A 15079-nucleotide genomic window follows, 5' to 3' on the forward strand; every position below is an offset into this window, starting at 1 on the left:
ATGTTTAAATGTTTTAAAGAAGACAATATTAAAATGTTAGAACATAATGTTGTTTAAATGTTTAAAAGAATTAAGACAATGTTAAAATGTTAGAACATAATGTTAAAATGAACAAAATGTTTAAATGTTCAAAAGAAGACAATGTTAAAATGTTAGAACATACTGTTAAAAGGAACAAAATGTTTAAATGTTTAAAAGAAGACAATATTAAAATGTTAGAACACAAAGTCAAAAGGAACAAAATGTTTAAATGTTTAAAAGAAGACAATATTAAAATGTTAGAACACAATGTTAAATTAGAATAAAATTTTAAAATGTTTTAAAGAAGACCATGTTAAAATGTTAATTCAAAGACAAAATGTTAAAAAGAACAAAATGATTGTCATTCTGGAAGATTATTTCAGTTGTCACAAGTTTGGAAAACCATCATCAAGACATCAACACTGTTGAAAAGTGATGCAGAACTCAACTTTTTATTTATGTCCTTTTTGTTAAAACGAATAAGAATTGCTAACAGACAAAACCTGTCATTATATAACTTATGATTTTGTTTGTATTTTTGTATAACTGCCCAATTTGATCATGTTGATAGTTTGACCAAATTTGTACACAATAAATCAGAACTTGCCAGACAAAATTGTTTACAAATCTTGAAAAAAGTCAAGCTTACCAGTTTTAATAGGTAGTTACACAACTTTCATTGCTATTCTTAATTGATAAGTTTCACTAAAGTGCCAGTTAAGCATTGTAACTTACGTAATTCTTCACTTGTAATTTGCATACTGGGTAAATTTATTGGAACCTTGTCATTATTGTTAAAAGCTTTTTGTTGTAAGTGTTTATATCTTTCAGTCTCTCTCTCAGGTTAACTTTGTGGAAATCTTTATGTTCTATGTGTAGCTTCCGTGTATTGTTCTAATGTTAAGCAACCAATAAAGACAGATCACATGCACAAAGAATTTACCGATAATGTTAAAGTTAAGAACGAAAGTATTAATTGTAAGGAAGTGATGTTGAAATTCAACAGAAAATGTCATGGTTTGCACTTAGATATCTTAGAAAGGCCAAACACAAACAAATATATGTTTAAATTAGTTTTAAAAATCTGTACGGTAGGGTATTTAATATCATGTATAGGAATTTTAAACATTAACGGTACCAATTTTAATGCATAAGATGCACATTTTGACATTATGTCTTTTATGTGATGCTAAAGACCAAAATATTCAGAAAGCAATTGAGAAAGGCTGTTTACTGACATTGATTTAGTTGACCTTTAAACAGGAAATGATGTTGAAGAGTCTTAGGTGATGAAATACAATTGACTGTACATTGATATATTGATCCTTCTAATATTCAAAGGGACACCATTTATCTATATATTGGGCAATTGTAATTAAAATAGCCAGAGCAAAAAGTAATTATTTGTAATTTAAAAGGTAAAAGGTGATATTATGTTCACCAACAATGGCCACTTATTGACCTCAAACAAAGTTTAAATAATGACCTTCATGAAAGGTCTCTTAATGAGCTGTCAACACAAAATAGTATTTGTCTTTATTTTGTTTGAAATATATTCTACAGAACCTTTAGCAAACAACTATCAATGCAAATTTAGCCATTGATGAACCCTAAAAGCTTCCTACAAAATCACACTGCAGCTTTAAAATTCTTTCACATCTTTCAACTTGTACGATAATGTATTATGTAACTGCATGTAATACTGGACAAATAGCACAGAATCATGTTTAATTTTAAAGAATAATTTTGAAATCGATTTTTTCATTAAGAAAAAGCCATTATACACAGGTAGATAATTGTTTCAGATATTTTAATTCTGTGATCTTTCTAATGTATAAATGCAAAGACAGTTTGAATAATGACTTTTTGCAACATTTTGAAATTGATTTTTTCATTAAGAAAAAGCCATTATACACAGGTAGATGATTGTTTCAGATATTTTAATTCTGTGATCTTTCTAATGTTATCTGGAAAAAAAGAGAATAAACTGATCCAATGATCAATAGGTCCTCTTGCTATTGAAAAAAAAATAGATGTTTTCGTACGAAATTGACAACTAAGATAAAGGACCTCATTATCGATTAATATTGATCTTGTAAAACACATTAACCATCTTAACTCTTACACTATAGGAGATAGCAAATTCCTTTAAGGTCTTAGGTTGTTTAAGATAATATCGCAATATTTTTATTTTTAGCCTGTTGACATTTAAACATGAAATCTAAGAAAGATTGACTATTTTCCTAAGTCGATAGAATTAATCAGGCATTGATGCTGACAGTGTACAATTATTGGTCCGTTGTCACCTGAAGCTATTTACCGTAATAAACGATGAAGAATCAACAAATCAAGAATTACCGCAATAATTCAATGTAGTATAAGGAAATCTCAAAGAAGACATAGGATAAATGATCATTTAGGGAATTGTTTGTTGTTAGGATGTCATTATGTTTGTAAATATGACAGAAGTTCCTAAGCTATAGTTTTATCTTTTGTAAACAGATTATTATATAGATTTTTCAACCAAATTGATTGAAGGTTTTGAGGGTTCATTGTCATGTCAAGTGGTAAAAAATATATAGATTGGGATAAAGAGTTGTTCTTGAAGGTTACCTTCTATATAAAATCAGTAGAAAACGTTATTAAACGTGTAACATTATTCATAATTGGATCAGTGAAAAAACCAAATCTTGGTAAAAACCATGAATATTTTGATTGGTAATTACATCTGAATAAAATGACTATACATGTAGAACTTTGAACACACATCCACAGAGGTGAAATTTATGGAGCTACGTACATATATACATTTGTTTAGGGGCCAGCTGAAGGACGCCCTTTGGTGCGAGAATTTCTCGTTGCATTGAAGACCTGTTGGTGACCTTCTGGCTTCTGCTGTTGTCTGCTCTATCATGTAGGGTTGTTGTCTCTTTGGCAGATTCCCCATTTCCATTCTCAATTTTATTAGATTGATATATAGACTTTTAACAAATCCTATGCTAAACGTTGCCTAAGTTAAACCTTAGACCTTAGCTATCATTGTAAAAAATCTAATGATGTCATAAAATCATAATTGTGTGTTAACAGAATATTTGTTTTATTTTGCAGAAATAATATGTGGATATAGAACTCTATCAGCCAAACGCAGTAGCTGTCCATTTACAGTGCAAATGATAGACAGAAAAAAGGGTACAGCTGAAATTAAATTGAAAGAAGGACAGAAACTAAATTTTGAAAAAAGAATAAGATATAAATTTTCAGTAGTAGCTTATGATTGTGGAGAGATTGCTAGAGAATCAGACAGGTAAACATAAAGCAATACAATATCATTAATATATTATACAATATCATTTATATATTTCCTAAAAATTACGTAAGTTTCAAAAGAATGGCAAAAGATACCAGAGGGACAGTCAAACTCATAAATCGTAAATAAATTGACAACGCCTTGGCTCAAAATAAAAAGACAAGTTGATTCATACATGTATGAGGCAAAACAATTTCCGATTTTTCAGTTTTGTCAAGATCTCATAATGGATAATTTTTGGATGTCTGGATAGGTTTTTGTTATCCATGTAATAAAATTGAGAATGGAAATGGGGAATGTGTCAAAGCCACAACAATAGAGCAGACAACAGCCGAAGTCCACCAATGGGTCTTCAATGTAGAGAGAAACTCCTGCACCCGGAACTTATATAATAAGACTATTATATAAACTTTAACATTGTTTGTTTTAAAGCTAAAAAAAATGTGAATTTGATTTTCTGTTGATAATGGTTATCTTGGTGTTGATTTCAAGATCAGGTAAAACAGGTATGATACTGAGATAGGCCAAAAACGTTTGTTATAATATATGTCATCAAATTTTAACTTAAAATTCTTCCCTCCCCATTATAAAAGAAGAAAAAAATATGTCCTAGCCCAATTCATTTGTAGGAGTATTTAAATATGTACTCTGCTTCTTGTCTTCGACAGTCAGGCATACATGTTAATTTAAGTACATACGTTTTAGTTTCTAATTGTGCATGGTCAGGTTATCCTGTTTATTTAAATATAATTTTAAATCATCCCAGAGAGCTGTGTAAACTATTAAAATTTAAATTGAACAAATCCATTAAAATATACCATTTTGAAATAATTAAATAATTGCATTGGAAATCAATATACTGGTACTGAAATGTAGTGGAAGATTTGATAACAGCCATTAATTTTCACAAGAACTGTAGAAAATTGTTGTGGAGGAGACACTTGTCACCGTTCATCTTGTTAATTCCAACGTCTTTAAGGATTGTATGTATTGGTAATAGGTTAGGAATTATTACATCATCATCTGTGAAAATTAACAACATATTTAAACTTCATGATTAAATTAAATATTTATGCTTAATTGACATTTATTTTGTTTGAAATTAATTTGAGCATCAAATAGTCCTCAAAGAATTGATATCTGCTAAGGAGATGTGGTATAATTGCCATTGAGATGACATTCCACCAAGTTTATATGAAGTGTATATACATGGAAGCCTTCAACAATGAGAAAAAACATGCCATATAGTCGTAGAGAATTCAAGGGTTTTGCACCAATTGAAACCAATATTAAATTGGCATGGATTGTACTATAAATGTATAACAAACAAAACAATAAATCTTGAATATAGCGTGAATTCCCTTCATTAAACGAAAATTATTTTTATTGTTCCGTAAATAGTTACTCTTCTGCTTGCTTGTGGTTTAATAATCTACACCTACAGAACCTATGAGATCATTTGGAATTGAAAATCATGCATGTAGTAAAAATGTTAAGAACAAACTCAAAAGTACTACATGTATACAAAATTACAAGTTTAATGGTCAAGCGGTCACATACATATGTAAATTACTAATGAAACAAACAGTAAATAACTGGCATTATCCCTAGTTATAGTAAAGCTACTCTCCACTATCATAATCTGACATAAGTAATTTTACTGTAAAAGCAGCAATTTCTACAGAAAATCCATATAAATTAGTATTTACCAGATGATAATTAATTCATAGGATCTTTCATGTGACACACTATTTGATCAAAAAGATTTACAACATAAACTATTCATGTGTTTACAAATTCTCTTTTAAATAGTTGGAATTTATAAAGATTATTACACATGCAAAAGTACAGATTTTTATTTTATTTTAAAAAATGAATTATGAAGTGCATGGTATAGGTTTATTCAGTTCACTTTATGTTAAATTAACTTTGCTGTATAGTAAATGTACTTCCTTACAGTATTTAGCTCAAGCTTATTGCTGTTAGCAACAAAGATTATTTTTTTGTAAAATCTATCAATTAAATTTAGCTATTTGACTGTGCAGGATGCAAAAATACTCAATAAAAGAGGACTTGATATAAGGATTAGCACAGGTTTGGCTGTTAAGTTTTGTAAGATGTATGAATATGCAGCCCCTACAGAATTGAGACGTTTACATAAGATTCATGGTAAAAGGATAGTCGTGTAATGTTGGGAAGGACTGGTACACAGAAAAACTTGGTTAAACCCAAAACTTTTCATTTGAAAGCAGCTGTAACCAATATGTTTCATACCCTCTCCCCTTAAATTTTTCAATGAAGACTTAAATTGTTGATGTTGCAAATACAAGTATCTGTCACCAAGGTCCACTCCAGAGCACTGTTAGATAAGGGGGAGCTAACTCGTATGTGCTGGAACCAAGGGACAGGGGGTCAGTCTATCGCTAGACTTAATGTTCTGATAGGCATAGCTAAAACGCAAGGAAGGTTTTCATAATTTAATTACTGTAACAATTTAGACGAATGATGATAAAAAATCAACTAGTAAACAATTCTAAATAATAATAATAATAAAAATCTAATTAAAGTATAAAGTATCAAATCTAAATATCAAATCCAAAGTAAAACTATAGTTCTCCTTAAAATGTAAAATATAAAATAAATGCCAAAACTACTAAAACATAAAATGTACTTAATCTCAATTTCAAAATATAAAAGTCTCAAAATAAAAGTTTCTCAAAAGTATTTTCTAAAGTTAAATTTATGAGTCAGAGATAAATTTTGTCTCAACACTACACCGCCAACTGGTAGACTGGTAGACAGTCTTATAGGTCCAGTATAATGACGTGAGTAGTGTGAGGTTACGCTTCCAAAACACTGACTGCTTTTCCAAAATTTACCAACAATATTTATACTAAAATCCAAAATAAATAAATATGTCTCGACATGACACGAGATGTTAATATTACTCTCACTAGTAAAAAGAGACTTTAATTAACAAAGCCTAATCCTAGTGACATATGCTAATTACAATTAATATTTCAAAATAAAGTGCTTTGAGCAAACTGTGACATTTCGAGTACTAATGCTACAGCATAGGTAAAATTAATTAAACAGATTAATAAATTTTTACAAAATACAAACATTAAATTTTCTATCTTAAAATAAAACATATTTTTATCCAAAATAACACTAACACAAATATATGCCAAATAACACACCATGACATATTCCCCCCTACTCTTATATGTTTGTCCCTAAACATGATATATGCATTCACATATTAACACCTAAAATATCTCAATACACTCTGTACAAACTATATATAATCTGGCGCCAGAAAATTTTTTATGTACAGTAAAACATATTTTTATCCAAAATAACACTAACACAAATATAAGCCAAATAACACACCATGACAAATATAACAGGCCTTGTGCCCCTGTCTATGGTTGATTATAAGATCTCTATACTTGTAGAAGTAATTCGCTGTTTCAGAAGGCCTATATATGAGTAAAATTATTATTCTTGAAATTTTGGTGTACGAATAATGGATAATTAGCCATTAATGACGTTACGTTATATTGTTCCTAAACAAATCAAAATGTTTTGGTGTACGTTATATTGTTCCTAAACAAATCAAAATGTTTTGGTGTACGCTTCACCAACAATTGCATTAGATTCTGAAATGGTGAATTGTTGAAACAATTTTGAGTCAAGTATTGTTATATGTGTCGAACCAAGTAAGAATTAAGTTTGATTAATCACTAATATAATTTATAAATATCATTTTTTTATTGTTTATTTCAGGGCTGTTGTTTACGTAAAAGTTTTAGACGTAGATGAATTTTCACCCAAGTTTGAGAAAACCAATTTGTTTGCTGATTTGAGAGAAGGAAAGGTTTACGATTCTCTGGTTAAAGTTCAGGCTATAGACCAAGACGAATCACAACAATATGGGAAAATCTGTTCATATGAAGTCATCACACCGGGAGTGCCATTCTCAGTTGATAATGAGGGTAATTTTATGTTTCAAATATATATATGGGTTAATTTTAGTATGCTGTATAAAAGAGTTGTTTAGGTCAAGTGCAGGTACATTTGTAAAGCTCAGACTGTATGTCCTCTGAAATTGTAGATGACAGGCTTTTCAAATGTTTCTATATAAGCAATGAGTAGAAATGTTACATACTTGAACTTTGATCAGACATGTCAGATGTAATAGAAATTCAATATCTTGGAGGTGTACCCAAGTTTCTAACATGTATCAGCAGAAAAACTTTAAAAGTTATTTTTAAGATTAGATGCATGTATTAATGCATTGTTGATAAAAAAAAATCTAGAACAAATTTCATATACATGAACTGTTTTTTGCATAATATGCACATTGTAAGTTTTAGCAACAAATAATAAAATATAAAAAATTAAATAAATTGAATATAGTTTTGCTTTGGGGTAAAATACTTCACCTGTTTATCAATATGAAGAAATGAATCCAAACTGCAACTTTGAAAAATCACATAAGCCAATTGCTATTGTGATAAAGGCTTTTGGAATAAGCACAGTTGATTAATTTAACATGGCAGTAGGAATCTTTGAGAAATAACAGTTTTCTGTAGTAATGGTCACTGTCCTAGTTGTATCTTTAGTAACCATGGAAATTCATTGTCAAGAGAATAGATATAGGAGATAGTAATTACCAACAATAAAATGATAAATTAATATCGCTAGGTGTAAAACTCAGACTAAATTAATGATATTTTTGTGCTATTGATTATGAAATGTGACCCATGTTACGAAGGTGAGGTCATCGAAAGTTTAGTTAATTAAATATAGTCATTTCTTCCTCCTTAAGATGAAACTAGACATGCTATATTAACACCCACAAGATCAAAAGTGTAAACTGAATACTGTTAATGTAGAAAGTTTTGGTATGATTTTAATGTTGCGAAAAATTGCCAGGGATAGAGGTTTAGCAAAAAATCAACCTTACAATTTTAACTGGATAGCACTATTCCTATGCAGCTTTGAAAGGCCAAAAAAAGTATGTGTGTTAACTTTACCCCTACCTACCCTAAAGTTTGTTTGGCCATTTTTGATTAAGCACTGTTAAAGTCACAATGTTGCTCCCATAGACTCATATGTGCAACAATTGTACAGTAATTATTATTTTTGATATGTGGAATTACTGCTGTTATCTGATTAGAGCTAATTTCTAAATGCTTGTAGAGTAAACCTTTGGTTGGTTGCTTGCTCTGTGTGTTAAACCTGTCCTCAAGCATTGTAATTAGAATTGACATCTGCAAACAATATCAATGAAATTGAATGAATATAGATAGGCATAGCAAGACCTGTATAAACTATATTTAAATTTGATTGAACGTCATCTCAAATACAATTGTACAAAATACAAACAAAGCAAGCAAGCTAACCAAAGTTTTACTCTACATGCATTCGAATATCTGCTCTAAATATATACAATAAAAACATGTCAAATACATGCTCAAGATCCATCAATTTTGGCCAATATGAAAGGCGGAGAAAAAAACTTCTTCAAAACCCAAATTTCAGAATTAAATATTGTAGAAAAAACTTCCACATGTTCCATACAACATAGCTTTATACTGTTTTATAGTTACATAAGAGATTTGGCTCACAAAAAATACAACTAAAATAGTAGCATTGATTCATAGTTTTAACAAAGTCAAATATTTTCATTCTTTCTCAAAGAAACAGATACTGACAGGACTTGTTTATAGTCACATTTTGGTAGGAAATTCATTTATCGTGTTTATAAGCAATTATTTACGGACTAATTTTATTTAGAAACCTTTTAGCAGAAAATACTTAATCAAGCATTGACCTGGAGATGAGGTGATCTTTCTAATTTCTAATGCTGTCCAAGAACTTTCAGACTTAAGATGGCAACTAAATCTTTATAACAAGTACTCTTTGGCTTCTTAAGAAGACATCTATATCCTTATTAAGTACTATTATTATAAGACAGTACAACTCTGAGTACTGTAGAAAAAACAACTCCAGCATCGTATTGATTTGTTTTGAAATAACCAATGATATAGACACTGGTATACTAATTGAATACGAATCGTGAAGTTATATTGATGGCTTAGGATCAATAAATGTCGTGATCTAAAGAAATGTGACTCATCTCTTGTATTTATAGAAGTACGTCTGAAATTGTAATGGGATGGGGGTATGAATATCTTCATTCGAAGGATTTTTTCCCTTTATTGGTGTAGATGAGTTGTCAAGATCTGTCATTCATCTCTTTAAAGCAATGAACTTTTCTATTTTATGATGTGATTATGTTTTTGTAACGTAGAGAATCCTTATAGGATGGGAAGATATGTTCTGAAAAATCTGTCTGTCTGTTTATTGTTATTTTTTTGTTTTTACTTCAAAACAAAATTGTAATATTTCTCAATTTCATATTTAGTTTTAATGATAAGGGATAAAGGAGTAGGGGTATAATGCTCTGACTAATTTGCCTCAAGTATAAGGTCCATTTAAAATTGAAATAATTTCTTAGTTATTTTTTACTAGGGGTTAATTAAGGACTAAGGTATTATGTCCGTAACTAAGTAACTTGCCCAAAATATTAAGTCAATTTGATAATTTTAAGTTGTTAGAAAGTAAAAATAGAATAATTGTTATATATCTTTTACATTGACACTCTTTAAAATGGTGAAAAAATTAAGATTTTGATGAAAGCTGACTAGCTATATCCTGTTTATCTGTCGAAAAAGTGAACAGCAATCTAAGTATTCAAGTTAGATATAACTGTCCAGTATACATGCAGTTTATGTTCTAATGGAAAGAGGCATTTTCTCTGAATTTGATAGGAAAGTGAAATCCATTCTAATGTTTATGTTGTTTAAAGAATGCTGAAAATAAGAATGAATTAAAAAAAGACTTATTTTCTATTTAGTCATTATTTTAACTTTAATACTATGTGAAAACACCCATTTAATCCTAATTAGTTATTAAATAGTTGTTACCGATGTATGGGGGCCTTATTGAACATACTTCTTTTGTACCATTGTAAGTGTACAGAAGCTTAAGTTTGTTTCTTCTTAATATTGATTCCAAGAATAATGTCTTCTGTCAGTGAAGCATATCTTTTAGTTGTTCTATGTTAGCTGTCAAAGTGAAATAAAACTGTTATAATTCTAATCGAATACTATCATGACTATGGAGGATCTTTTTCCAATTTCATGACTGGATGAGTCATCTTGCTGAGTTGGCAAAATTTAGCAAAATTTGTCCTGATAGGTTATTTGTATAGTATTTAGATAGAATTTCTGTAATGTCACCTTTCAGAACAATAAATAATTAATTTTGTAATGTATCTCATTATTTCAATTACCAATTTAAATTGGTAGCACTGGATATCAATGAAAGTGCCATTTCTAACGTAACAATTAAACAACTGTTACGACACAATAAGATATATTTAGATGTCTGGAGTTACCAGATTATGCATAGTTTATTGAGATTTATAAATAATGAGAGGTTTTTTGTATAGATTTTGTCTGAATAAAATTTAAAAAAAACAATACATTATAATATTCTAAACAATTGTTTTAGATGCCCTTCCTTATCTATGTTAGACTGTATTTAATATGGATTTCATCTTTAGATCTAAGATTGTGAAAATACCCCTGAAGATGATACAATATATTTCAAATACTCATCTTCTATTTAGACACTGTAACATTCCAATGGTATGAACTAGTTTTCTGTTTCACATATATTGGATTCATTTTATATGGGGTTACCAGTTTTCATAAATTATTAGGGAAAAGTTGTATTTTCATGGACATTTAAAAGAATTTTGTTATATATTTTTCAGGAACTGTTAAGAATACAAGGGCATTATACTACAATGAAATGCACAGCTACATCATACAAGTGGTGGCCAAAGATTGTGGAGGAAAGAAGTCCAAACCAATCTCTATCAATATAAGGGTCAAGGAAGTCTGTAAAAATGGATGGAAAGGTGAGATAGTATAAGTTGTATAATGGAATCTGTCCCAAACTTTGAACTAATCCTTACCTCTCTGAATAGTACTTTTCAATAAGAATGAATTGCATATTTCTCAATGAATTTGCATAGCATTCCTAGAATAGATTGAGCTTTGGTATATAACAATAAAACAAACATAAAACAAACAAAAAAAAAGAAAAAAAAAAGGAAACCAAAACCATAGAAAAGACCATTAATAGAAAAGAAAAGAGAAAGACCCTCAAATTACATACTCAAAATTTGATGAATATCTTAATTTGAAGAGCAAAAGCATTTAAACTCATACCAAAAATGTGGGATATCAAACACCAAACAAAAAAGTACATTATAAATGACAAAGCAGAATTATAAATTATCACAAAAAAATTTGTATTATGATATTTGTTTCAGATATTGGTTTCTAGATGATTTGTTAATAAAGTTACAAACAGCTATACAACAGCATAGAGTTGTAATTTTAATATTTCGAAAACCATTTTTAAATGGTTGTTTTATTTAATTTTAGATTTTCCATCAGCAATGGAATATTTACCCCAGTCTGGAGCCCAGAAGATAGCACCTAATGCTCATCTGGATTGGTGTGATGGCTGTGTGCCAGAGAAAGTCAGCCTAAAGATGCACCTAGCTACCAAACATATTGGTAAAGGATGTGATAGAGACACCTACTCTATAGCCTCTCAGAGGAAACTTTGTGGTAAGGAGCACTAAAGTTTTAAGCCTTTCATTGGATTTTAAAATTCAAAAACATAAAGAGAATAACAAAAGTATTAAAAAAAACCCAACAAACTCCTAGGTAAATTCAAATAGGGAGAGCCATGATAGAATGAAAGGGCATGTGGGGTTAATGCCAATGATGAAACTATCAGAGGTAGACATATAGTCTTTAACACAAGGCAGTTGTTTGTCTATACAATATGTCCGCTTTTCATTGTGTACTGTAAATTCAGAAATTATTGCGAGGTTTTTATTAATGCGAATAATGCGAGCGTCGGACGATCGCAATAATTAAACCTCGCATTCTTACTTTCATTTTTCCAATGTCAATTTGTGATTGATTTATCTCCCTTTGTTCAGTGGTGTGATGTGTTTAACCTTTCACCTGGGCATTTAAGGGTAATATGTTTTTACAACTTATTTCCGCTAATCTGTGTAATCAGTGAAGCCAGGTGACATTTTTATAACACTTCGACTTTTAATTGGTAATGTGTCTGTAATATGTTTATGATTGAACAATATTGCCGGGAACTTTTATGAATGGGATACTAGTACTAGTAATTACTTTTGAATGCTGTTCGATTATTATATAAAGTGACAAATTACGATGTTATTTTATTTTGTTAATATTGTTTGTAATTGTTAACAATATACCACAAGCCAAGCCTTTATGATGAATTTTATTTTTCTCAACTTCGCTTGTATGCATAAAAGGACTAAGAAGCCAAACATAATTTACTACGGGTGATTGCGATTATCAACTTTTAATATTGTAATTTATTTTCTTTTGAAGTTAAAAATATCCTATAATTACCCAAGCCGGGCCTCGTTCTACACTAATCTTCTGCACGTGGTCGATGTTCAATTAAGTTTCTAGATCCCCAAAGTCGGCATGCACAACACATAAGTTCTAGTAATGCATCTTAGTTTCTAGATCCCCTTTACAAGTTACATCAGTTAAGAATTGTGTATTCAATCACAGAAAACATACGGAAGGTAACTAAATGCATAGATTTGAACAAAGCTTTACTTTGCGAAAAGACATGTGAACATCTGTGATTTACAATAATGTTCAGCATAAAAAATTTTTTTTTTTAATCGGCAAGTCGCAATAATTAAACCTCGCATTTTTGCCTGTGGTCGGCACATCGCAATAATAAATGCACGCAATAATTTCTGAATTTACAGTATTGAATTTTATTATTTTAAAATAGCTATTGTTAGATCAAGGATTTCATTTTCTGAATTCTTGAATTAAATATTTTGACTTTGGTGGTAATATAAGTATCTATAATGAACTCTCTGACTAATTTAGACTGGTTGTAGACAGGAACTAAAGCCTATTTGGTTGCTAAGATATAGTCAATAAGAGTATATTTTATAGAATGAGATTACACTTGTATTTCTTGTCAATGAATTTTAAATCATTCACAGTTTTACATTAAATCACATTTGGAAAAGAAAAAAAATCTAATAAAATTGACATTTGTCTATTAGTTCTTAAGAAGAGAATTATCTGGATGTTTGTAGTATTGGGACCAACTTTATTGTGGAATGTGGCAATACTATTGGCAGATTATTGATTACCTGATAAAATAAAGATGTAGATGTAATTGCATATCTTTTCAATTCTAGCTTTTCAAATTCAAACTTAAGGCAAATTATTACATTTCTTTAGTTGTTTACATGTATTGTCATTCTGGATGCTTAAGATGCTTAAGGTAACAACTATGGTGTATTTCAAGTATCTTGTGATAAAAAATTATTGTTCATAGTTATTTCATTTTAATGAGAATCTCTTATGATAAATCTGTGATATTTAGTATACAGTTGCATAAACATTAGAACATCTCAAATCCATAAAAGATCATTATGTCCATCCCCATCAATCAAGGTCAAAATTGTAAGGCATTAGGTTAATAGAATAAGTATTATTTGAGGACAAAATGATGAAAATTATAAGCTCTATATAAGTGATCTTAAGAGGTATTTAAGATAAATAAGTCTGCCACAATAGGGTTGGACTTTACTGTTGATTCAGTATTATGCATGGTGTACTGATTTTTGTGATTTTATTGTAGTATATAGGTGAAGTTTAGTTTTCAATTAGATATAAGTTTCCTATAGCTATAGGCTTGTTTGAAGAATTTGCATAAACCAAAAAAAAAAATCAATGTTTCCTCAATCTAAGAAAATTGGTACCCAGTGAAATAATTATCACAGTGTTTAATAGTTTATTTGTCTTTAATTTAATTCAAACATCTTGCCCTTTGTGACCTTAAGTACATTTTTATTTTCCAGGTGCCAGTGGTGAGAGTATAGACCTATTACCATCTCCCGGTGTGGGAACAGGATGGACCAAAAATCTACCAACTGACGATGGCAAGGAAAGTGACCAGATTTTCTTTTTTGATGGAAAGACAAATGCTGTAGAGGTCCCTAAGGCTTCGTTCAACCACACATTACACAAACATTTTACCATCTCTACATGGATGAAACACACCTTTTCAGAAGACACAGAAGCGAAGAAGAAAGCACAAAAAGAACATATTTTATGTAACAGTGATGGGGATGGTAAGATTTAGTGTATTTTATAAGTGTATTAAAGTGCGAAAAAGATTAAATAGATAAGTATGTATCACAGATCAGGAAGATTATACTTTTCTGTGTCTCAAGTCAGGGAGGGTATAGGACTGTCAAGAGAAAAGGGGGATACCTAAAGGAATGTTCAAATCTCGCATGAGAAATTGACAATGCCATGGCAAAAAAAAACCACAAAATAAACTGACAAAAAGAACAGCAACACCCTACAAGGTACAACATAAAAAAACAAAAGACTGAACAACATAAACACAACCATAAACATAAATGATTTCAGGTGCTCTAGAAGGGTACACAGATCGGCTCCTCATGTAGAACAATTCCAGATTGTACAATCTGGTTGCCCCACTGAACAGAAATGATAGCAGAAAGTAAACTCAGATAAACATCCACATTATTATGTTAAGAAA

General features: G+C 29.9%; 1 protein-coding gene across 2 annotated transcripts in view; it reads left to right on the top strand.

Moving 5' to 3' along the window:
- Positions 1–15079, top strand: part of LOC143057902 (calsyntenin-1-like) — a 51744-nt gene that overhangs the window by 18628 nt on the left and 18037 nt on the right. For both annotated transcript variants that reach the window (XM_076231362.1, XM_076231363.1), the window contains exons 3-7: positions 3130–3325; positions 7118–7326; positions 11181–11327; positions 11860–12048; positions 14370–14642. In XM_076231362.1, the coding sequence (XP_076087477.1) occupies positions 3130–3325; positions 7118–7326; positions 11181–11327; positions 11860–12048; positions 14370–14642 (1014 nt within the window). The remainder of the gene's footprint in view (positions 1–3129; positions 3326–7117; positions 7327–11180; positions 11328–11859; positions 12049–14369; positions 14643–15079) is intronic.

The sequence above is a fragment of the Mytilus galloprovincialis genome, chromosome 13 (assembly GCF_965363235.1).
Source record: "Mytilus galloprovincialis chromosome 13, xbMytGall1.hap1.1, whole genome shotgun sequence".
Taxonomy (NCBI): Eukaryota; Metazoa; Mollusca; class Bivalvia; order Mytilida; family Mytilidae; genus Mytilus; species Mytilus galloprovincialis.